A 24,250-nucleotide genomic window follows, 5' to 3' on the forward strand; every position below is an offset into this window, starting at 1 on the left:
TACACCCCACACTGTGCATCCCACTGTGTACAATACTATACACCCCACACTGTGCACCCCCCTGTGTACAGTACTATACACCCCACACTGTGCAACCCACTGTGTACAGTACTATACACCCCACACTGTGCACCCCACTGTGTAAAATACTATACACCCCACACTGTGCACCCCACTGTGTACAATACTATACACCCCACACTGTGCACCCCCCTGTGTACAATACTATACACCCCACACTGTGAACCCCACTGTGTACAGTACTATACACCCCACACTGTGCACCCCACTGTCTACAATACTATACACCGCACACTGTGCACCCCACTGTGTACAGTACTATACACCCCACACTGTGCACCCCACTGTATACAATACTATACACCCCACACTGTGCACCCCACTGTCTACAATACTATACACCCCACACTGTGCACCCCCCCTGTGTACAATACTATACACCCCACACTGTGCACCCCACTGTGTACAATACTATACACCCCACACTGTGCACCCCACTGTCTACAATACTATACAACCCACACTGTGCACCCCACTGTGTACAGTACTATACACCCCACACTGTGCACCCCAATGTGTACAATACTATACACCCCACACTGTGCACCCCACTGTGTACAATACTATACACCCCACACTGTGCACCCCACTGTGTACAGTACTATACATCCCACACTGTGCACCCCACTGTGTACAGTACTATACACCCCACACTGTGCACCCCACTGTATACAATACTATACACCCCACACTGTGCACCCCACTGTGTACAATACTATACACCCCACACTGTGCACCCTACTGTGTACCATACTATACACCCCACACTGTGCACCCCCCTCTGTACAGTACTATACACCCCACACTTTGCACCCCACTATGTACGGTACTATACACCCCACACTTTGCACCCCACTGTGTAAAATACTATACACCCCACTGTGTACAGTACTATACACCCCACACTGTGCACCCCACTGTGTAAAATACTATACACCCCACACTGTGCACCCCACTGTGTACAGTACTATACTCCCCACACTGTGCAACCCCCTGTGTACAGTACTATACACCCCAATGTGTACAGTACTATACACCCCACACTGTGCACCCCACTGTGTACAATACTATACACCCCACACTGTGCACCCCCCTATGTACAGTACTATACACCCCACACTTTGCACCCCACTGTGTACAGTACTATACTCCCCACACTGTGCACTCCCCTGTGTACAATACTATACACCCCACACTGTGCACCCCACTGTGTACAATACTATACACCCCACACTGTGCACCCCACTGTGTACAATACTATACACCCCACACTGTGCACCCCACTGTGTACAATACTATACACCCCACACTGTGCACCCCCTGTGTACAATACTATACACCCCACTGTGTACAGTACTATACACCCTACACCCCACTGTGTACAGTACTATACACCCCACACTGTGCACCCCACTGTGTACAGTACTATACACCCCAAACTGTGCACCACACAATCCACCCAGCACAATACTGTGCTACCCCTGTGTACAGTACTATACACCCCACACTGTGCACCACCCTGTGTACAGTACTATATACCCCACACACCTTGCACCTCACTGTCCACCCAGCAGGACAGTGGGCAACCCATGTATACAGTACTATACACCCCACACTGTTCACCCCCCTGTGTGCAATACTATACACCCCACACTGTGCACCCCACTGTGTACAGTACTATACACCCCACACTGTGCGCCCCCCTGTGTGCAATACTATACACCCCACACTGTGCACCCCCACTATGTACAGTACTATACACTCCACACTGTGCACCCCACTATCCACCCATCACAATACTATGCTACCCCTGTGTACAGTACTATACACCCCACACTGTGCACCCTACTGTGTACAGTACTATATACCTCACACACCGTGCACCTCACTGTCCACCCAGCACAATACTGGACTCCCCCTGTATACAGTACTATACACCCCACACTGTGCACCCCTCTGTCTACCCAGCAAAATACTACACTACTCCTTTGTACAGTACTTTACACCCCACACTGTGCACCCCCACTGTCCACTCAGCACAAAACTGTGCCACCCCTGTGTACAGTACTATACACACTGTATGTCCTGGTGACAATGCTGCCCAGTGCTGGCTCTTCAGCAGTGAATGTGCTGCATTCTCTCCATACAATGGTGCACGGCGCTGCACTCGGTGTACACAGAACAACACACCCCATGCATGCCTCCCTCCCATACATACATTCATACAGACAGGAGGGTGAGAAGCTCTTACCATACATCTCTGCTCTGTGCTCCGGCCTCCAGCATCAGGGAGGAGACTGCCAGTGAATGGAGGAGTCAGAGAGGATCATTCAGCTTTGTGGAAGCCAGACTCGTCTCCCCGGAGAGAGGGGGAGGAGGAGGACTGGAAGGAGGATCCCTCCCACCACTTCTGTACTCACTGACAGTACTCACCCTCTACTTACTGACAACTGTACTCACAGCACTCACCCTCTACTCACTGACAACTGTACTCACAGCACTCACCCTCTACTCACTGACAACTGTACTCACAGCACTCACCCTCTACTCACTGACAACTGTACTCACTCACAGCACTCACCCTCTACTCACTGACAGTACTCACCCTCTACTCACTGACAACTGTACTCACAGCACTCACCCTCTACTCACTGACAACTGTACTCACAGCACTCACCCTCTACTCACTGACAACTGTACTCACTCACAGCACTCACCCTCTACTCACTGACAGTACTCACCCTCTACTCACTGACAACTGTACTCACAGCACTCACCCTCTACTCACTGACAACTGTACTCACAGCACTCACCCTCTACTCACTGACAGCACTCACCCTCTACTCACTGACAACTATACTCACTGACAGTACTTACCCCCTACTCATTGACAACTGTACTCACTGACAGCACTCACCCTCTACTCACTGACAACTGTGCTCACCCTCTACTCACTGACAACTGCACTCACTGACAGTACTTACCCTCTACTCACTGACAATTGCACTCACTGACATTACTCACCCTCTACTCACTGACAACTGCATTCACTGACAGTACTTACCCTCTACTCACTGACAACTGTACTCACTGACATTACTCACCCTCTACTCACTGACAACTGCACTCACTGACAGTACTCACCCTTTACTCACTGACAGTAATTACCCCCTACTCACTGACAGCACTCACCCTCTACTCACTGACAACTGTACTCACCCTCTACTCACTGACAACTGCACTCACTGACAGTACTTACCCTCTACTCACTGACAACTGTACTCACTGACAGTACTCACCCTCTACTCACTGACAACTGCACTCACTGACAGTACTTACCCTCTACTCACTGACAACTGTACTCACTGACAGCACTCACCCTCTACTCACTGACAACTATACTCACTGACAGTACTTAACCCCTACTCACCGACAACTGTACTCACTGACAGCACTCACCCTCTACTCACTGACAACTGTACTCACCCTCTACTCACTGACAACTATACTCACTGACAGTACTTACCCCCTACTCACTGACAACTGTACTCACTGACAGCACTCACCCTCTACTCACTGACAACTGCACTCACTGACAGTACTTACCCTCTACTCACTGACAACTGTACTCACTGACATTACTCACCCTCTACTCACTGACAACTGCACTCACTGACAGTACTCACCCTTTACTCACTGACAACTGTACTCACTGACAGTAATTACCCACTACTCACTGACAGCACTCACCCTCTACTCACTGACAACTGTACTCACCCTCTACTCACTGACAACTGCACTCACTGACAGTACTTACCCTCTTCTCACTGACAACTGTACTCACTGACAGTACTCACCCTCTACTCACTGACAACTGCACTCACTGACAGTACTTACCCCCTACTCACTGACAACTGTACTCACTCACAGCACTCACCCTCTACTCACTGACAGCACTCACCCTCTACTCACTGACATCTGCACTCACTGACAGTACTCACCCTTTACTCACTGACAACTGTACTCACTGACAGTACTTACCCCCTACTCACTGACAGCACTCACCCTCTACTCACTGACAACTGTACTCACTGACAGCACTCACCCTCTACTCACTGACAACTGTACTCAATGACAGCACTCACCCTCTACTCACTGACAACTGTACTCACTGCTGTACGGTCAGTGAGTAGAGGGTAAGTACTGTCAGTGAGTACAGTTGTCAGTGAGTAGAAGGCAAGTCTTCTACTCACTGACAACTGTACTCACTGACAGTACTTACCCTCTACTCACTGACAGTACTTACCCTCTACTCACTGACAGTACTTACCCTCTACTCACTGACAACTGTACTCACTGACAACACTCACCCTCTACTCACTAACAACTGCACTCACTCACAGCACTCACCCTCTACTCACTGACAACTGTACTCACTGACAGTACTTACCCTCTAATCACTGACAATAATTACCCTCTACTCACTGACAACTGTACTCACTGACAACTGTACTCACTGACAGTACTTACCCTCTACTCACTGACAGCACTCACCCTGTACTCACTGACAACTGTACTCACTGAAAGCACTCACCCTCTACTCACTGACAACTGTACTCACTCAAAGCATTCACCCTCTACTCACTGACAACTGTACTCACTGACAGCACTCACCCTCTACTCACTGACATCACTCACCCTCTACTCACTGACAACACTCACCCTCTACTCAATGACAACTGCACTCACTGACAGTACTCACCCTCTACTCACTGACAACTGTACTTACTGACAGCACTCATCCTCTACTCACTGACAACTGCACTCACTTACAGCACTCACCCTCTACTCACTGACAACTGTACTCACTGACAGCACTCACCCTCTACTCACTGACAACACTCACCCTCTACTCACTGGCATCTGTACTCACTGACACAACCAACAGTGTGACCTCTTATCACAATGTTACCCCTCACTAACCCCAGTGCTACCTCTCAACACAGTGCTGCCTGCCTCTCATTAACACCAGTGCTACCTCTCAACACAATGCTGCCTCTCAACGAAGTACTACCTCTCACTTACCTCAGCGCTGCCTCTCAACACAGTGCTAACTCTCAACACAGTGCTAACTCTCAACCCAATGTTACCTCCCACTAACCCCAATGCTACCTCACTAACCCTGGTGCTGCCTCTCCACACAGTGCTGCCTCTTAACACAATGCTACAGCTCACTGACCCTAGCGCTACCTCTCAACACAATTCTGCCTCTCACTAAACCCGGTGTTTCCTCTCACTAAGCTCAGTGCTGCTTCTCAACACAGGCTCCCTCACTAACCCTAGTGCTACCTCTCAATACAATCTCACCTCTCAATAACTCTGGTGCTACCTCTCAACACAGTGCTACTTCTCCCTAACCCCAGTGCTACCTTTCAACACAATGCTACCTCTCACTAACCCCAGTGCTGCCTCTGAACACAGTGCTACCTCACTTACCCCAGTGCTACCTCTCCCTAACCCCAGTGCTAACTCTAAACACAGTACTGCCTCTGAACACAGTGCTACCTCACTTACCCCAGTGCTACCTCTCCCTAACCCCAGTGCTAACTCTAAACACAGTACTGCCTCTGAACACAGCGCTACCTCACTTACCCCAGTGCTGCCTCTCAGCACATATCTTAACTCTCAATAACCCCCAGTGCTACCTCTCAACACAGTGCTGCCTCTCAATGAACTGCTACCTCTCACTTACCTCAGCGCTGCCTCTGAACGCAGTGCTACCTCTCAACACAGTGCTACCTCTCAACCCAATGTTAACTCACACTAACCACAGTGTCTCTCAACACAGTGCTAGCTCTTACTTACCCCAGTGCTACCTCTCAACGCAGTGCTATCTCTCACTTACACTCAGTGCTGCCTCTCAACACAGCGCTACCTCACTTACCCCAGTGCGGCCTCTCAGCACATATCTTAACTCTCACTAACCCCCAGTTCTACCTCTCAACACAGTGCTGCCTCTCAATTAAGTGCTACCTCTCACTTACCTCAGTGCTGTATCTGAACACAGTGCTACCTCTCAACATAGTGCTGCCTCTCAACACAGTGCTACCTCTCAACACAGTACTGCCTCTCAACAAAGTGATGCCTCTCAGCAAAGTGATGCCTCTCAACAAAGTGATGCCTCTCAACACAGTGCTGCCTCTCAACACAGTGATGCCTCTCAACAAAGTGATGCCTCTCAGCAAAGTGATGCCTCTCAACACAGTGCTACCTCTCAACACAGTGCTGCCTCTCAACACAGTGCTGCCTCTCAACACAGTGCTGCCTCTCAACACAGTGCTGCCTCTCAGTGCTGCCTCTCAACACAGTGCTGCCTCTCAACACAGTGCTACCTCTCAACACAGTACTGCCTCTCAACAAAGTGATGCCTCTCAGCAAAGTGATGCCTCTCAACAAAGTGATGCCTCTCAACACAGTGCTGCCTCTCAACACAGTGATGCCTCTCAACAAAGTGATGCCTCTCAGCAAAGTGATGCCTCTCAACACAGTGCTACCTCTCAACACAGTGCTGCCTCTCAACACAGTGCTGCCTCTCAACACAGTGCTGCCTCTCAACACAGTGCTGCCTCTCAGTGCTGCCTCTCAACACAGTGCTGCCTCTCAACACAGTACTACCTCTCAACAAAGTTATGCCTCTCAACACAGTGCTACCTCGATTTGATGTCTGCCGGGACCTGCCGATCATTCCCGAGGCAGACAGAATGGCAGTCTGCCTATGTAAACAGGGCAGAACGCCGTTCTGTGACAGGAGAAGACAGAGATATTGTGTTTCCGCTAAGCAGGAACTCAGATCTCTGTCTTCTTACAGTACAAGCCCCCCCCCCCCCCCCCCCCACAGTTAAAAAGCACTCACAGGGAACACATTTAACTCTTTAATCGCCCCTGATGTTACCCCTTCCCTGTCAGTGTCATTAGTACAGTTACAGTGCCAAAATAGTGTCACTTAGTGTCTGATTTGTCTGCTGCAATGTCGCAGTCCCGCTATAATTTGCTGTTAGCCACTATTACTAGTAAAAAATAAAAAAAATCCATAAAAATATCCCATGTTTGTAGACGCAATAACATTTGTGCAAACCAATCAATATACACTCATTGGGATTTTTTTTTACCAAAAATACGTAGCAGAAGACATATTGGCCTAAACTGATGAAGAAACCAGGTTTTTTTTTTTTTATTATTGAATATGTTTTAAAGCAGAAAGTAAAAAAAATGTTTTTTTCTTTTCAGAATTGTCTGCCTTTTTTTGTTCATAGCACAAAAAAATCAAAAAAATGCAGAGGTGATCAAATATCACCAAAAGAAAGTTCTATTTGTGTACAGCTCTATTTGTGTACAGCGTTGCACGACCGTACAATTGTCAGTTAAAGTAATGCAGTGCCGTATCGCAAAAAATGGCCTGATCATGAAGAGGGAGGGTAAACATTCCAGAGCTGAAGAGGTTAAAGAAAATGCGGGCTTCCTTGTACCTAGAAAATATTTTGGATTGTTGTGCCACAAGCAAGAGTCTTATGCCGTGTACACACGGTCGCAATTTCCGGCAGAAAAAGTCTGACGGAATCTTTTCATCGGATATTCCGATCGTGTGCGTGACTCATCTGACTTTTTTTTTTTCCGAAAATTCTGACGGACCTAGAAATAGAACATGTTTTAAATCTTTCCGACGGAATCAATTCCTATTGGGAAAACCGTTCGCCTGTATGCTGTTCTGACAGACTAAAAACTACGCAAGGGCAGCTATTGGCTACTGGCTATTGAACTTCCTTTTTCTAGTCCCGTTGTACGTGTTGTACGTCACCGCGTTCTAGATGATCGGACTGCAGCGGAACTCCTTCGGAAAAACCGCCAGAGTTTATTCTGGCGGAAAAAACGGTTGTGTGTACGCAGCATTACAGACACATATAAACCTCAACTAAAATACATAAAAATCATAAAGTCCATAAAGTTCATAGTACGATAAATGACAAAGTGCACGAGCACCAGAGAGTGTCCAATCAGTGCTTCTATTGATAAGACATTAGTGATCATGTGACAACCTCCACCAGTGGTAATCCTAGCAGCTCACCTCAATGTATGGACCCCTGATATATCAGATAGGTCACACAAGCATTTCCCTCACAAGGGTAGTAATGGCTGGATCACTGGATATAATGACCACTGAAGAGGAGTATACACTGGTAGTGAATGGATCACTTGCGCTCAGCATGTAAGCTCCGGTTCACAGGTACATGGAATGAAAGTGGCAGAATATAGTGCTCTCCGTTTGGAAAACTGATTTATTAAAGCGGGAGACCCGCAATTTTATTTTATTTTTTTAAAGTCAGTAGCTACAAATACTGCAGCTGCTGACTTTTAAAATAAGGACACTCCCCTGTCCCAGGGTCCAGTAATGTCGGCACCCGAGAGTGAACCGTCCCTGGGTCCTCGGATGCTGCCGTCTCCATCTTCGCTATGGGAATCAGGAAATGAAGCCTTGCGGCTTCACTTCCTGGTTCCCTACTGCGCATGTGCGAGTCGCGCAGCGCAATCTAAATCGTCCGTGCTGTCTCTGGGACCCGTGTGTGTCCCAGCAGATAGAGCGGCAAACGGGAAGAGGCATAGACTCCCGTGGGAGTCTATGCCCGGAAGTGGGTGCAAATACCTGTCTCAGACCCCTCCCCCCAAAAGGTGCCAAATGTGACACTGGAGGGGGGAGGGTTCCGAAAAGCGGAGGTTCCATTTTTGTGTGAATCACTGCTTTAAGTAAAAAAAGGTTGCACTTACAAGTATATCACTGATCCCAGTGCTAGGTGACAAGACAAAAAAGTGAACAGATCCACGAGGATCAGTGATAGACACGGGTGACGTCACACTAGTCATGTGGTTCCTTCCATACGTGTTTCTTCCCAGAAGGTGGGACTTCATCAGCTGTGACCGAATGATGTGAGGCACCCGCTTTATACGTTGACTGACACTGAGGATGCTGGGAAACCCATCACATGATACACCACTATGGAAAACCTGCTTATTGACCAGCCAGGAAATGACCTCAAGCATGAGCCAAATAAATAAACAAAAAATGTTCACAACTGTCAGAACGAATGAGGTGCACAATTACATCTGCATAGTAACATTAGGGACCTAAGACATGTCCTTAAATGCCACATAAAGTGAGTGTTGAGAAATAACACCTCTTGACGACAGCGCACCTCCACCGCATAGATCAGCCTTTCTCAACCTTTTCAACACAGAGGAACCCTTCAAATAGTTTTCCGGTCTTGGGGAACCCCTGCTAAAAATTTGAAATCTACAACTCATGATACATTAGTGTGATGGTCAGTGGGAAGAATGGTCCTTATACTTGTGGTCATTGGGAAGAATTACCTCCTTACAGATAGCTAAAAAGATCAATGGTGTTGGTGGAAGCTTATATGAGAGGCAGAAATTGCCCAATGCTGAAAGAACCCCTACAACCTCTGGAGGAATCCTAGGGTTCCACGGAACCCTGGTTGAGAATCACTGGCATAGATTGTATGTTTACCAGAAGGCAAGCTTTAAGGAGCCTGCGGCTAATTACCTAGCCAGGGCCTTTATCCAAAGGGAAGATGGTAATCCACCGCTAGTTATGGGAAGGAGCTTTTGTAATGAGCACCAGTTAGCCAGGAGTACTCAAGCATCAGCCACCAAGGATCAAATTCAAAGCCTTCTATAGATAAGTATACACTATGGAGTCTCTCTTTATATCTTCTGGGTAATACCTGCATTTGATCCTTGGTGGCTGATGCTCGAGTAACTCTTGGCTAATTGGTGCTCATTACTAAGCTCCTTCCCATAACTAGCGGTGGATTACCATCTTCCCTTTGGATAAAGGCCCTGGCTAGGTAATTAGCTGCAGGCTCCTTAAAGCTTGCCTTCTGGTAAGCGCACAGTCTATGCGGTGGAGGTGCGCTGTCGTCAAGAGGTGTTATTTCTCAACACTCACTTTATGTGGCATTGATTTGGACTTATTCAATTTTTAAAAATCTATTTATTTTTTACACTCATTTGGTCACGTATGGTTAGCACTGCTACTTTGTATTATTTATCCGTTTCTGTGTGTATCTCAAGGTTTTAGCAGCTGCTTTTTCTACAAATTTTTTATATCTGTTCTTGTATTTTTCTATTTTTCTTTTTTGATGTTGTTCACACTCTCCCCTAAGCAAACATGGAGGGGTCTAGAGGTCCTGCCAATATATTGCATTTTCATATTTGGCTCACGCTTGAGGTAATTTCATGGCTGGTTCCGATAATGAGCAGGGTTTCCATAGTGATGTATCATGTGATGGGTTACCCAGCATCCTCAAGTGTCAGCCCACAACGTGTAAAGCGGGTGTTTCACATCGTTCTCTCACCGCTGATGAAGTCCTGCCCCATGGGACGCAACGCGTACGGGAGGAACCACGTGACTAGCATGGCGTCACCAGTGTCTATCCCTCGTGGATCTGTTTACTCTTTTCCCTTGTCACCTGGCACTGGGATCAGAGCTATATTTGTAAGTGCAACCTTTTTTACTTAATAAGGCCTGGTTCACGTTGGCACAATTTGACATGTCAAATTGGCGGCAATAACGGCAATGGCACCGTCCTAATCGGTGCGGAGCCGCAAATGCAGCATCGCAACGATTACGACGGTGCCATTGCCGATATTGCCGCCAATTTGACATGTCAAATCGTAGGCAGGCATTTTTCTTCTAAGAGAATAAGTGCAAGAACTCAACCATGCCCACCACACACATACCTGCCAAATGACATCAAATAGTAGTTCTTCCCTCTTCAGCATACAACCCTCTCCCTCCACTGCCCTCATCTTCTCCCCCCTCCTTAAAAGCTCCACCATCTATCATATGTGTTACCTTTGTTGCAATATTAGGCTGAAACACCTATTTGGCTGTAGTACCTCCCTGCATACTATACTATACTAGTCATTTGCAAGGGAGATCATGCAGTAGGAGCATCAACAACTGGTCGCCAGGGAAAAAATGGAGACCACAGAGGGTGCAGCCTACCACGCACACCAGAGGGTGCAGCCTACCACGCACACCCTCTCCTGCCCATGAGTGCACTGAACCCTGGGCACCTGTTCTGTATCTCCCTTGTCCCTGTCCGGTGTTCTGACACAAAGTGTCCACCTATCGAATAGTGTCCGGGCCGTACCGCGCAGGCGCAGCACTTGCGCAGTACGGGGGACAAGGAGAAGCTGAACATCTCCGAAGAAGAACGGCGCCTGCGCACTGAGTCCAGGTTGAAGCCCCCCCATCCAAGTGGACATAGGGTTGCTCATAGTAACAGGGCCCCTCATGGGTTCGCTTCGGTCGCCACGATTCGGGCACGGCCTCGCTTCGCTCGGCTCTTTTATATTCTAACTCTATGTCCACTTCTATGGTGGGGTTTGAACCTGGACACAGTGCGCAGGTGCCGTTTATCTTCGGAGATGTTCGGCTTCTCCTTGTCCTCCGTACTGCGCAAGCGCACTACAAGGCGGACACTATGTGATGGGGGACAGTATCTGATCGGACACCGGCACTCAGTGGGATCTGCGTAGGAGATCTGACCTGTGGGAGCTACTGGGAGATAAGCTATCATTTGTAAACTCAGAAGCCGGACTTCAGTGTTACCAAGTGATAGTGGTGAGCAGGGAGCAGAAGACCTGAGCCAGAGGTGGTGGAACTGAGTTCCCCCTAGTTCCTGCTGAAAAAAAGCCCTGCTTGTATGTCTTTCTTGCACCGCACTGCTTTTTCATTTACTGATACTTGGGATTCGATATTTTTACACTCAGTGTTCAGCTGCTGTTGTTTTATTTGCGCTGATTGATTTTACTGTTTACATATAAACCTCAGCACAATCATTAAAAAAAAAAAAAAATATCAGGGATTGCTTAGCAGCCAGCAACTGTTCACACAATGAACAAAACAGTGGTGGCAACAGTCATCATTTCAGGATGTATCTGAAAATAATTTCTGATATACTTTTCTATTATTTTTTTCTATTATTTTTTGTTTGCAGGTCTGGATTATAATATTGTTTAAAGTACAGAATGCAGAAGCACACTGCTAAACACAGCACACATTTGCACATAAAGACACAGCTGTGTGTATGGGCTCACTGCTTACTATAGTGGCCCATTTAGGCCGCGTACACACGCGCGGACTGTTTGCCCAACCTTGTTCGTCAAACAGTTTCGGCAAACAGTCCGCTCAAAATTTGCATGAGCGGACTTGCCCACACACGAGCGGACTGTTTCAACGAACTGTTTGCCAAACAGTCCGCTCAACTTTTGAAATGAACGGACTCGCCCACGTAAGGCGGAGGCAAATCCGCCCATTTCGAGCGCATGTACAGGTAGGCGGGCCCCGCGAAGGAGACGTCGCGGGCTCCGCCGCCTGGAATGGGCTTAAAGGGGAACCCCAACGCCGAAAAAAATCGGCGTGGGGGTTCCCCCAAAGTCCACACCAGACCCTTGTCCGAGCACGCTACCCGGCCGGCCAGGAAAGGGGGGCGAGCGAGCGCGCCCCCCCTCCTGAGCCGTACCAGGCCGCGTGCCCTCAACATGGGGGGGTGCCTTGGGGAAGGGGGGGCCGCGCGGCCCCCCCACCCCAAAGCACCTTGTCCCCATGTTGATGAGGACAAGGGCCTCTTCCCGACAACCCTGGCCGTTGGTTGTCGGGGTCTGCGGGCGGGGGGCTTATCGGAATCCGGGAGCCCCCTTTAAGAAGGGGGCCCCCGGATACCGGCCCCCCACCCTATGTGAATGAGTATGGGGTACAATGTACCCCTACCCATTCACCTGTGAAATAAAGTACAAAAAAAAACACAACACAGGGGAAAAAATATTTTATTGCACAGCTCCGGGGGTCTTCCGTCTTCGGGGGTCTTCTCGCCGGACTCCTCCGCTATCTGTGTGTAGCTCTTTTACTAGCGGAGGAGTCCGGCTTTCTTCCTCCCCGCCGCCGGCCTCTTCTCCCGACTTCGGGGGTCTTGTCCCCCTCTTCGGTTCTTCTGCCGGGCCACCGCGCCTTCTTGTAGCTCTTTTACAGGCGGTGGCCCGGTCTTCTGTCGCCGCTGCCTTCCGTTCTTCTGTCGCCGCCTTCGGTTCTTCTGCCGGGCCACCGCGCCTTCTTGTAGCTCTTTTACAGGCGGTGGCCCGGTCTTCTGTCGCCGCTGTCGTCGCCGCCGCCGCCTTCCGTTCTTGTTCTTCTTCTTGTTCTTCTGCTTCTTCTCCTGGAGATGTTGACTCGACGAGCTCTCCGGCCGGAATGCCAGAGCCGCGCTGTGCGGTCACTTATATAGTGACAATGGGGCGGTGTCACATGGTATATGTCACATGGGTTGGTCACATGGTGACCCCGCCCCCTTACGATGTCATAGTCCCCATGTGACATCAACCCATGTGACCAACCCATGTGACATATACCATGTGACACCGCCCCATTGTCACTATATAAGTGACCGCACAGCGCGGCTCTGGCATTCCGGCCGGAGAGCTCGTCGAGTCAACATCTCCAGGAGAAGAAGCAGAAGAACAAGAAGAAGAACAAGAACGGAAGGCGGCGGCGGCGACGACAGCGGCGACAGAAGACCGGGCCACCGCCTGTAAAAGAGCTACAAGAAGGCGCGGTGGCCCGGCAGAAGAACCGAAGAGGGGGACAAGACCCCCGAAGTCGGGAGAAGAGGCCGGCGGCGGGGAGGAAGAAAGCCGGACTCCTCCGCTAGTAAAAGAGCTACACACACATAGCGGAGGAGTCCGGCGAGAAGACCCCCGAAGACGGAAGACCCCCGGAGCTGTGCAATAAAATATTTTTTCCCCTGTGTTGTGTTTTTTTTTGTACTTTATTTCACAGGTGAATGGGTAGGGGTACATTGTACCCCATACTCATTCACATAGGGTGGGGGGCCGGTATCCGGGGGCCCCCTTCTTAAAGGGGGCTCCCGGATTCCGATAAGCCCCCCGCCCGCAGACCCCGACAACCAACGGCCAGGGTTGTCGGGAAGAGGCCCTTGTCCTCATCAACATGGGGACAAGGTGCTTTGGGGTGGGGGGGCCGCGCGGCCCCCCTTCCCCAAGGCACCCCCCCATGTTGAGGGCACGCGGCCTGGTACGGCTCAGGAGGGGGGGCGCGCTCGCTCGCCCCCCTTTCCTGGCCGGCCGGGTAGCGTGCTCGGACAAGGGTCTGGTGTGGACTTTGGGGGAACCCCCACGCCGATTTTTTTCGGCGTTGGGGTTCCCCTTTAAGCCCATTCCAGGCGGCGGAGCCCGCGACGTCTCCTTTGCGGGCCCCGCCTACCTGTACACGCGCTCGAAATGGGCGGACTTTCCGAGCGGGAACACTCCGCTCATTTCGGAAGTACAGCGGACAGGCCCACACGGGCGGACTGTTCGCTCAAACACAGTTTCAGCGGACAGTTTTTCGGAATTTCCGAAAGACTTTGTCCGTCCAACTGTCCGCTGAAACTGTCCGCTGAAAACCCACACACGAGCGGACTGTCCGCCCAAACACTGTTCAGCGGACAAGGTTGGGCGAACAGTCCGCCCGTGTGTACGCGGCCTTAGATGTGCACATAACCATACAATGTGCACAGCTAAACGCAGTGTTTTTGCTGCCCATGTGAATGAGCCCTAATGGGCCTGTACACACAGGTGAGTAAACTTGCGCTGTGTATAGATCAATAATAATAAAAAAAAAATTCTGCAATGCTTCACAGTATTTTACATGCACATACGTGTGCGCATAGGTCATGCCCCAAGAAAAGCTAGAAAATGTTTTACACATGTGTGCGCGTATGCACAAAAATGCAATTTTATTATACACCCCATCCACGCAGGAATTTTGTGCAAGTAACCTAGTTGCCCATGTAGCAATATATACATGTATACATGCCTATAAACACGCACGTGGAAATTGCAATTGCTACACTTAAACGTGATGTTTTCTAATTCTATTTTATGCCTGTGTACTCGTCATTGTCCTTAGGCCCCTTTCACACTGGGGCGTTTTTTAGGCGTTTTTCAGGTGCTTTAGCATTAAAAAAAGCGCCTGTAAAGCACTCGAAAGAAGCTGCAATCCCACTGTGAAAGCCCAAGTGCTTTAAGAGCCCTTTCACACTGCAGCGCCCGAAAAACGCTCGTAAAGCACCGCTTAAACTAGCGGCACTTTACCAGCATTTTTCGAGCGCTAGTGGGGCGCTTTTAACCCCTGTTAGTGGCCAAATAAAGGGTTAAAAGCGCCCACAAAGCGCTGCTGCCAAAAGCACTTTGCAGGCGCTTTTCAGGTGCTGTGCAAGCGCTTCCCATTGATTTCAATGGGAAGGGGCGCTTTAGGAGCGCTGTATTCACCGCTCCAAAAAAGCTGCTTGCAGGACTTTTTTTGACGCCCTGCCAGCGCAGCGCCTCAGTGTGAAAGCACTCGGGCTTTCACATTGGGATTGCAGTTGAGGCTTCTTTCAGGCAGTTTACAGGCGTTTATTTTAACGCTAAGGAGCCTGAAAAAACGCCATAGTGTGAAAGGGGTCTTAGCTAAAAAAAAGCGCAGTCCCAATGTAAAAACACGATTGCATTCACACTGAGACCCCTTTCACACTGGGGCGTTTTTCAGGTGCTTTAGCGCTAAAAAAAGCACCTGTAAAGCGCCTGAAAGAAGCCTCATCTGCAATCCCAATGTGAAAGCCCGAGTGCTTTCACACTGAGGCGCTGGCAGGGCATCAAAAAAAGTCCTGCAAGCAGCTTCTTTGCAGCGCTATTAAAGCGCCCCTTCCCATTGAAATCAATAGGAAGAGCCTAAAAAGCACCTGCAAAGTGCTTTTGGCAGCATCGATTTGTGGGCGCTTTTAACCCTTTATTTGGCCACTAGCGGGGGTTAAAAGCTCCCCGCTAGCGCTCGAAAAACGCTGGTAAAGCGCCGCTAGTTTAAGCAGTGCTTTACCAGCTTTTTTAAGGGCACTGCAAGTGTGAAAGGGCTCTTAAAGCGCTTGGGCTTTCACATTGGGATTGAAGATGAGGCTTCTTTCAAGCGCTTTTTTTAACGCTAAAGCGCCTGAAAAACGCCCCAGTGTGAAAGGGTTCTTATACAGCTGTGTGTATGGTTCTATAGACAATCATGCACCTGCGTTCAGATCAGTAAAAAGCGTAGCGTTTTTTTTTACTCCCATGGGAATGGAGCAGTAGGTCCGTATAAATCTGGCACGGGAGGAGAATTTTGCCGCTAGATCTGTAGCAGTAAACTCAGGTTGCCAAAGAAATCTTACATTTTGTAGGTGATTTGTGTGTTGGGGGAGGTGACCTGTCACAGCCATGAAGGTACCTGTTGTCACTCGGTCCCCTGAGCGTGGTCACATGATTTCGGCACTTCCAAACGCATTATGTCAACTCACTACACCGGAGCACACGCCGATGTCAGCTGGGGGGCAGCCACAGTACGCCAGGAGATAAAGACACTGCTTTACACAGAATAATAAGAAAAACATGAGAGTTGCAATCATTTAAAGGGTTCGTCCACCTGTAGGGCGGATTCCCACTGCCCCACTGTGCTTTTGCTGAAGCGCAGCTAACAACCATTTTCATGCAGGTTACCTGCGCTTTCCCATAGACTTCTATTGCCGCGTACACACAACTGGACTTTCCGGCAGACTAGGCCCGACGGTCTTCCCGACGGACTTTCGGCGGACTTTCAACGGACCTTCCGAACAAACAGACTTGGCCACACAGGAACGGATTAAGTCTGTTCGAAAATCCATTCATTTTGAACGTGATGACGTAAATGGGACTAAAAAGGAAGTTCAATAGCCAGTAGCCAATAGCTTCCCTTGCGTCATATTTGGTACGTTGGACCAGCACACAGACATACGTTTTTCCCAATTTTTAGTTGGTCGGATTGGATGTCCGTCGGATAGATTTGAAACATGTTCTATTTCTAGGTCCGTCTGATTTTTTTTTTCGAAAAACGATCGGACTAGCCCACACACGGTTGGATTGTCTGACGGACTAATCCCTTCAAACCTAGTCTGCCGGAAAGTCCGGTTGTGTGCATATGAGGTTCTGCGGTTTTGGTGTGGTTTCAGAAAGTGCATCAAAACTGATGGACATCATAGAAGGCCATGGGAAAGTGCATGCAACTCACAGGTTAGCTGCGCTTTGCTAAGCAGGACCGCACTGGGGTAGTTTGAAGCTGCCCTTACCAAAAAAAATGTTTGTAGGGTAACGCTTTGACTGTCAGAGCCGTTTTTGCACTTCATGCACACAAGGTTAACCACCTCCCGCCCACTGTATTATAAAATGACAGTCTCAGGGATGCTCTCCCATTCTGGGATGACGTCATATGGGACATGGCGCATCACCGATCTCAGTAAAGAGCCGATGAATAGGCTCTTTACCCATGTGATCAGCTGTGTCTAATGGCAGCTGATCACATGTAAACAAGGAAATGTGGTTATTGGCATTCCTCTCCTCACACTGACAGTGTGTGAGGAGAGCCAATCAGCGCCATTTCCTCACAGGTGAGATCCGCACAGATAATCAGGACACTGATTATTAGTGCCCTGATTATCAGTGCAGCCCCAACAGTGCCCATCAGTAATGCCAGTTAGTGCCTAGCAGTGAGGCTAATCAGTGCCGCATATCAGTGCCCCCTATCAGTTCCCATCGGTGTTGCATATTAGTGCCTCCTTATCAGTGCAGTTTTATCCATGCCCCCTCATCAGTGCTGCCTTTCAGTGCCGCATATCAGTGGCCTCTATCAGTGCCCATCAGTGTTTTATATTAGTGCCTCCTTATCAGTGCCCTTTAGTGCCGTCTTATCAGTGCCCATTAGTGCCACCTCATCAGTGCAGCCTATCAGTGCCCATCAGTGTCACCTATCAGTGCTGCATATTAGTGTCACCTATCAGTGCCCATCAGCGTTGCCTATTAGTGCCTCCTCATCAGTGCCCTTCAGTGCAGCCTCATCAGTGCACATCAGAGAAGAAGAAAAAAAAATGATTTACAACTTTTTTATAACACATCTAAGAAAAGCTGTTTTCTTTTTTTTTTTTTGCAAAAAAGAAAAAAAAACAACCCAGTGGTGATTAAATACCCCATTGATGGACACAGGTGAAGCAGCATTGTTGGCACAGATGAGGCTGCACTAAAATCCTACCCCCCCCCCAAGTTTCCCCTCCCAGCACATTTTCTCCTTCTTCCCCATCCCAGCACAAATTTCCACCCCACCCTAACCCCCCCTCTGAACACGTATTCTCTTTCGCCCCAGCACAAATCCTTTCCCTCTCCAATTTTCCACTCAGCACAAATCCTTCTCCTCTCAAATCCCTCCTCCCGGCACCACAAATCATCCACCAATTCATCCTCCCAGCACAAATTCTCTCACCCTTTTCAAGCATAATCCCCCCTCCCATCACCCTTCTTGCACAAATCCTTCCCTCCCAGCATAAATCCTTTCCTCACTTGTAGCACAATCCCTCTCCCCAAAATCCCCCCTCCCAGCACACATCAATTTCTAAGCCCACCTCCCAGCACAACCCCCCTCCCGGCAACAAACCCCACCACAAATCTTTCTTCTACCAAACCCTCTCTACCTGCACAAATCCTCTCCTCACTTGTAGCACAAATCCTACCACCCAAAGTGCCCCTCCTGGCACAAATCCTTCCCCCTAAAAATGAATCCTTTCTCCCTGGCTTCTCCTCCTGTCAGAGCCGAGGAGAATTCCATCAGCCATGCAGTGAACTATTGTGACAGGCAGCCAACAGGGAGAGATGCCAATTGGCACAGAGGGAGCAATCACAGTGTAACCTAACCCTGTCACACTCTGCTTGAGTGCTTCCGTCAGTACACTGTGTCCTACAGGCTGAATATAGGTATTAGATATTACTGCCGCATATTACAACCAAGAACTAGGCAGGACTCGTTTGGCTGCAAAGCTGGAACATGAACTGTTTATTTGAACAAAGGCGCACATTACACAGATTTACACTCAGGGGACAATCCCCCCTTCTTTGCATAAAGAAAAAGGGCGGGGTAGACTTTACCTCTACCAATAGCATGACACAGGTGTATTAAAACTTCTCATCAGTAGACTGTCTTTGGGAAGGGCTGCTGGAGAAATCCCCCCCTCCCCTCACCCAGCTAATCTACAGAGACATATACATGCCATAATAGGTTGCTCTCAAGGCAGACACAAACAATAGAACAATGGTATACAGCCACGCTTCAAATGATCTATTAAAGAGTCTACAACAGTATATGAGACAATATGATATATATATATATATATATATATATATATATATATATATATATATATATATATATATATACACATATACATACACACACACACACACACACACACAAACACACACACAATATTCCAGTGCAGTTGTACAGTGAGTCTTACTAGTGCAGATCAGACAGGGGTTCTCGCTCACCCTGTGCCCCTAATATACACAGGGTAACTTACACATAGGAGGGGCCGGGGAGCCAAACAAGGAGATTCCAGTGCTCTTCAAGGTAAGCTGGGTTCCACAAGTCCCCTGCCCAAAGTGACTCCCGTCACATGCAGCACTTGGAAATAATTGGAGAAAACTGCCATTCAAAGTGGATTCACTGTGTGCCAGGACTGTTGAAATCTTGGGTTGGTCCAGACAAATTTGGAATGGTTAGGAGGTATGGTATAGTGCTCGCTAAGCACAGTGGACTTAAGCACTAAAGTGGGACTGGGAGACAACCGCTGGTGGTCACTGAAACTACAGCTTTAAGCCCAGAGAACCACAGTGCCACCAGCAGGTCAACCAGGTCGTGACTCCACTGGCATCTTCAAGGGTACCTTTGATGGGGGGTGATAATTGCAGCACTTTTAAACCCTAGGCTTAAAGTAGAACATTAATGGCAGCCAGCATCTTCAAGGGTTCCTCCCAGGAGGGAAGATCATTGTAGCACTCCAAAAACCCTAAGCCCAAAGTACATCATTCATGGCAGCCAGCGCCTTAAAGGGTTCCCCCTTTGATGGGAGATCCTTGCAGCACACAAAACCCTAGGCCCAATGTAAAGCACAGGTGGCCATCCATGTCTTCTATGGTTCCTCATGGGAGGGGAGATCCTTGCAATACTTACAAACTCAAGTCTGAAAGCAGAACATCTATGGCAGCCAGCATTTTCAAGATACCTCCCAGGAAGGGAATTCTTTGCAACACTCCAAATCCCTAGGCCTAAAATAGAACATCCATGGCCACTAGCATCTTCAAGTGTTCTTCTCAGAAAGGAGAAATCCTTGGAGCACTCCAAAACCCCTAAGCCCAAAGACCTTGGAGCATAAAAGGTGTTACAGTTGCATCCTGACTAGGCCCAGGACTGTCTAGTAGGACATGATACAGAATGCCACATCTAGCAAATACTGCTGGAGCCAATTCAAAGAACTAACTGAAAGAGATCACGCCATACTTAGACAAGACCAACATACACATACACACAGGTTGACTAAAGCTCTCTGCTTCCTAAAAAAAAAATCACTAAAAGGCAAGAGTGGAATTTAGAAAAATACAAGAACCCTACATTGGCCAACTATGCATTTCTTGTCTTGCTATCCCAGGGACAGGAAGAGGGGTGAATGTCCCCAGATATCACAGAAGACAAAAAAATGTGACAATACTTAAAATAAAAAAAAAAGGAATGTTTTGATGGCGCCGGGCTTTAAAATTCCCAAGCATGGTGTTAAATCTAATAGTTTGACAAGCATGAAGAAGCCATCTTTTACATGCACAGTTATTTCTCCAATAACCGCAATCCACAAACATTTACAGATGTTTGTCAAATTCGATAGATTCTTTTTAAGTGGATCTTTTCTCTTTAGCACTAGAGACTCGACAGTCCTATAGCAGTCCGTACAATGTGATGGGAATATTGAACACTATGAGCGAGGCCTGCTGAACACAGCCATTGTCTGAACACTGAATGGGGGTTTTGTTCCATACAACTGCTAAACATTCCTCACAGGTTTAGTTCCTCATCAAGCCATTTTACTACGCCACCACATAGCCAGTTGTCGATAATGTGAACTGTTTAGCAAGTTCAATGAGTTTCCAAATGTCTGAAATCGGACTCACATTCCTGTGTCCCTCTCTGATCTACAGTTGTCTTCCTTTTTTAATTATATGTAAATTCAATCACTAAAATCTACTATAAGAACACGGTGACGTCATTTCAAACATTTTTATTAATATTTTAAAATAATTTGTTAATAATCTTAAAAGCGTACAATAAAACGATCTCTGGTGATCCTGTCATAAAGTTCCTTTTTTAGGCGCTCCCTAGTATAGGATGATAAAGCTCTGTACCCCAAAGGGAAAGATTAGGGGACTAGAGGGTCCAAAGCCCCCAGAGCATTCACAGAGTGGTAGGGTAGCTCTGAGAGTTCCTCTGCACCCTGTAGCTGCCGCTTCTGCTACCTTTCAGAATTCAGAGATAGGCAGTGGAAATTCAGAGCGAGGGAGGTGCTCCTTACCACTTGTGGATACGGTCACATTACACAGCCAAGGGAGGACTTCCCTTCACTCTGAAATGCCTGGTCTGGTGAGTGGATTTCATGCTGTCCTGGATAGGATTGGAGGGAAATTTGTACTGGGGGTGGGGGGGGACCGTACTGGGGGGAAATCTGTATGGAGGGGCAAGGTCTGTATTGGGGAGGATCTTAGCTTGGGGAGAAGGTCATTCTTTGTTATAGCCTGTCTACTGATCTGTGCATTATGCACGCCTGACCCCTGCGCTCTGTGCATTTCCACGCTCCTGACTCCGGTTAGAATTTTGCTTGTGGCATAGATAGAATATAGAATATTTTTTGGGTACATATAGAATATTTTTTGGGTACAACGCTTGTGTGTGTGTTACCGTGAACTAAGCCCCATCCATGTTAGCATGACACGCCCACGATTCACCTAATTATTTTTTGCAGTAGTTACCCACAGCTACCCCCCCCCCCCCCCCCCACATTAAGAGAAAAAAATACATTCCAGCTGTCCCTGTCTCTCAAATGCTTTCCTGCTTTGCCACATGCTGTCCCAACAGAGACTGTGCCGACACACATTGCACAGGCATGGTCTGCTGCTGTGACCATCAGAAAACAGGACGTGGCTGCAAAGAGGAGCGGCAGGGGGTAAGCAGCATCAAGTTGCAGCAGAGGATGAAGAAGGTGAAAACTCTATACGCAGCTCAGTGTGCAATCTACAGAAATGCTGAGAAAAATGAATTCCCTTGCATGCGCGAGAGTGACATCATCTTGGGCTGGGCCAATGAAAATGGGCAAAGATCGGTACCCTACATTGGCCAACTATCAGGCCGAAGATTACAGTTCCGGGAGACCGGAGCGTTGGATAGAAGGTGAGCTTAGTTCTGCTTTAAAGTGGTTGTAAACCCTTACAAACCACTTTGACCTACAGGTAAGCCTAGATTAAGGCTTACCTGTAGGTCCAAGCAATATCTCCTAAACCTATATGGTTTAGGAGATATTTGCCAGAAAACGGGCACCGCTGTCTACGGCGCATGCGCCGTAGACAGCGGCGCGCAGGCGCACTGAGCGCGGCATTCTCAGCGACGGAGCTGCCGCGCGCGTCGGGCTCCCGTGCGCATGCGCGGGAGTGACGTCATCGAGGCTTCGCCGAATGACAGCGGCGGAGCTGCGAGACCCCACCAACAAGACGGATGCGGCGGACTACAGGGGACAGCGGCGACTTCGCTGGCTCCTGTGTCAGGTAAGTGACACATAATGAGCTACTATGCGATGCATTGTAGTCCATTATGCTTTGCCTTTGCAGGGAATGAAAGAGGAAGTAAACTCATCAGGGTTTACTTCCTCTTTAAGCTGGCAAAGAATTTGATTTTCTGTAAGAACATGACTACATCCAATGACTTGGCACATATCATTGACAGGTACTTCAACATTTCCTTCTCTTTTAACTAGGGCTGCAACTAATGATTATTTTCATAATAGATTATTCAATTAGTCGATTAGGCTAATTATTGTTTCGATTAATCGGATAAAATCATAAAAAAAATAAAGTGATATGCAATTTTTTTATTTAAAGTAATAATGAAAATTATGGGGCACTATTCCTCCCAGGAACACTAGTGGTGGGGCACTATTCCTCCCGAGAACACCAATGGTGGGGCACTATTCCTCCCAAGAACACCAATGGTGGGGCACTATTCCTCCCGAGAACAACAATGGTGGGGCACTGTTCCTCCCGGGAACACCAATGGTGGGGCACTATTCCTCCCGAGAACAACAATGGTGGGGCACTGTTCCTCCCGAGAACAACAATGGTGGGGCACTATTCCTCCCGGGAACACCAATGTTGAGGCACTATTCCTCCCCCTTCCCCTCCCAGGAACACCAATGGGGCACTATTCCCCCCTCCAAGGAACACCAATTGGGCACTTCCTCAACCCCCCGGTAACACCAATGGCGTACTATTCCCCCCCTCCATGGAACCCCCCCTTCAGCAACAACTATTTCCCCCCTCCCAGCAACACCAATGGGGCACTATCCCCCCCCCCCCCCCGCCAGCAACACCAATGGGACACTATTCCTCCCCAGGAAAACCAATGATGGGGCATTATTCCATCCATCCCCCAGAACACCAATGATGGGGCACTAAACCCCCCCCCCCCCCCCAATACTTATAATCAAGTCAAGAGGCACGTATCACAATATATATACTACTACTAGTGTTGTTGTATACAGCTGCAGCGCCGCTACATTATATCACGGCTGCTTCTCGCCTCTCTCTCTATTCCCTCAAGGCAGCAGCGGGTGGCGCGTTGACATAGATTTTCATTATCGATTATTATCGATAATATCGATTAATCATTTCAGCCCTACTTTTAACAATTAATTTTGTAATAACTCAAATTTCCTGAACAAAAACCACATTCACTTTTTAAAAACCTTTTGTTTGAGAAAACTTTTCCAACCTGCTCCTTTGAACATCTCTCATTACAGTGATCGAAATGAATGTCCACCCCACTAAATTTCCTGAAACAAAGGTTATCAAGCAATGTATGGACAGTTTTTACTGTGACATTTGCGCTGCTCATATAATATTCACTAAAAATGACATA

General features: G+C 48.3%; 1 protein-coding gene across 2 annotated transcripts in view; it reads right to left on the bottom strand.

Annotated features, from left to right (window-relative positions):
• EFR3B (EFR3 homolog B) overlaps positions 1–24,250 on the bottom strand; it is a 385,565-nt gene that overhangs the window by 292,522 nt on the left and 68,793 nt on the right. Inside the window, exon 1 of one of the 2 annotated variants that reach the window (XM_077489235.1) lies at positions 2,333–2,444. The exons of the other annotated variant lie outside the window; for it this stretch is intronic. Coding sequence (XP_077345361.1) covers positions 2,333–2,339 — 7 coding nt within the window. The 5' untranslated portion in view covers positions 2,340–2,444. Of the gene's footprint in view, positions 1–2,332; positions 2,445–24,250 lie in introns of those variants that run through there. 2 annotated transcript variants of the gene reach the window in all.

This window comes from Lithobates pipiens, unplaced genomic scaffold (assembly GCF_037356315.1).
Source record: "Lithobates pipiens isolate NorthernLeopardFrog02 unplaced genomic scaffold, aLitPip1_a1.2 Scaffold_18, whole genome shotgun sequence".
NCBI classification, from domain to species: Eukaryota; Metazoa; Chordata; class Amphibia; order Anura; family Ranidae; genus Lithobates; species Lithobates pipiens.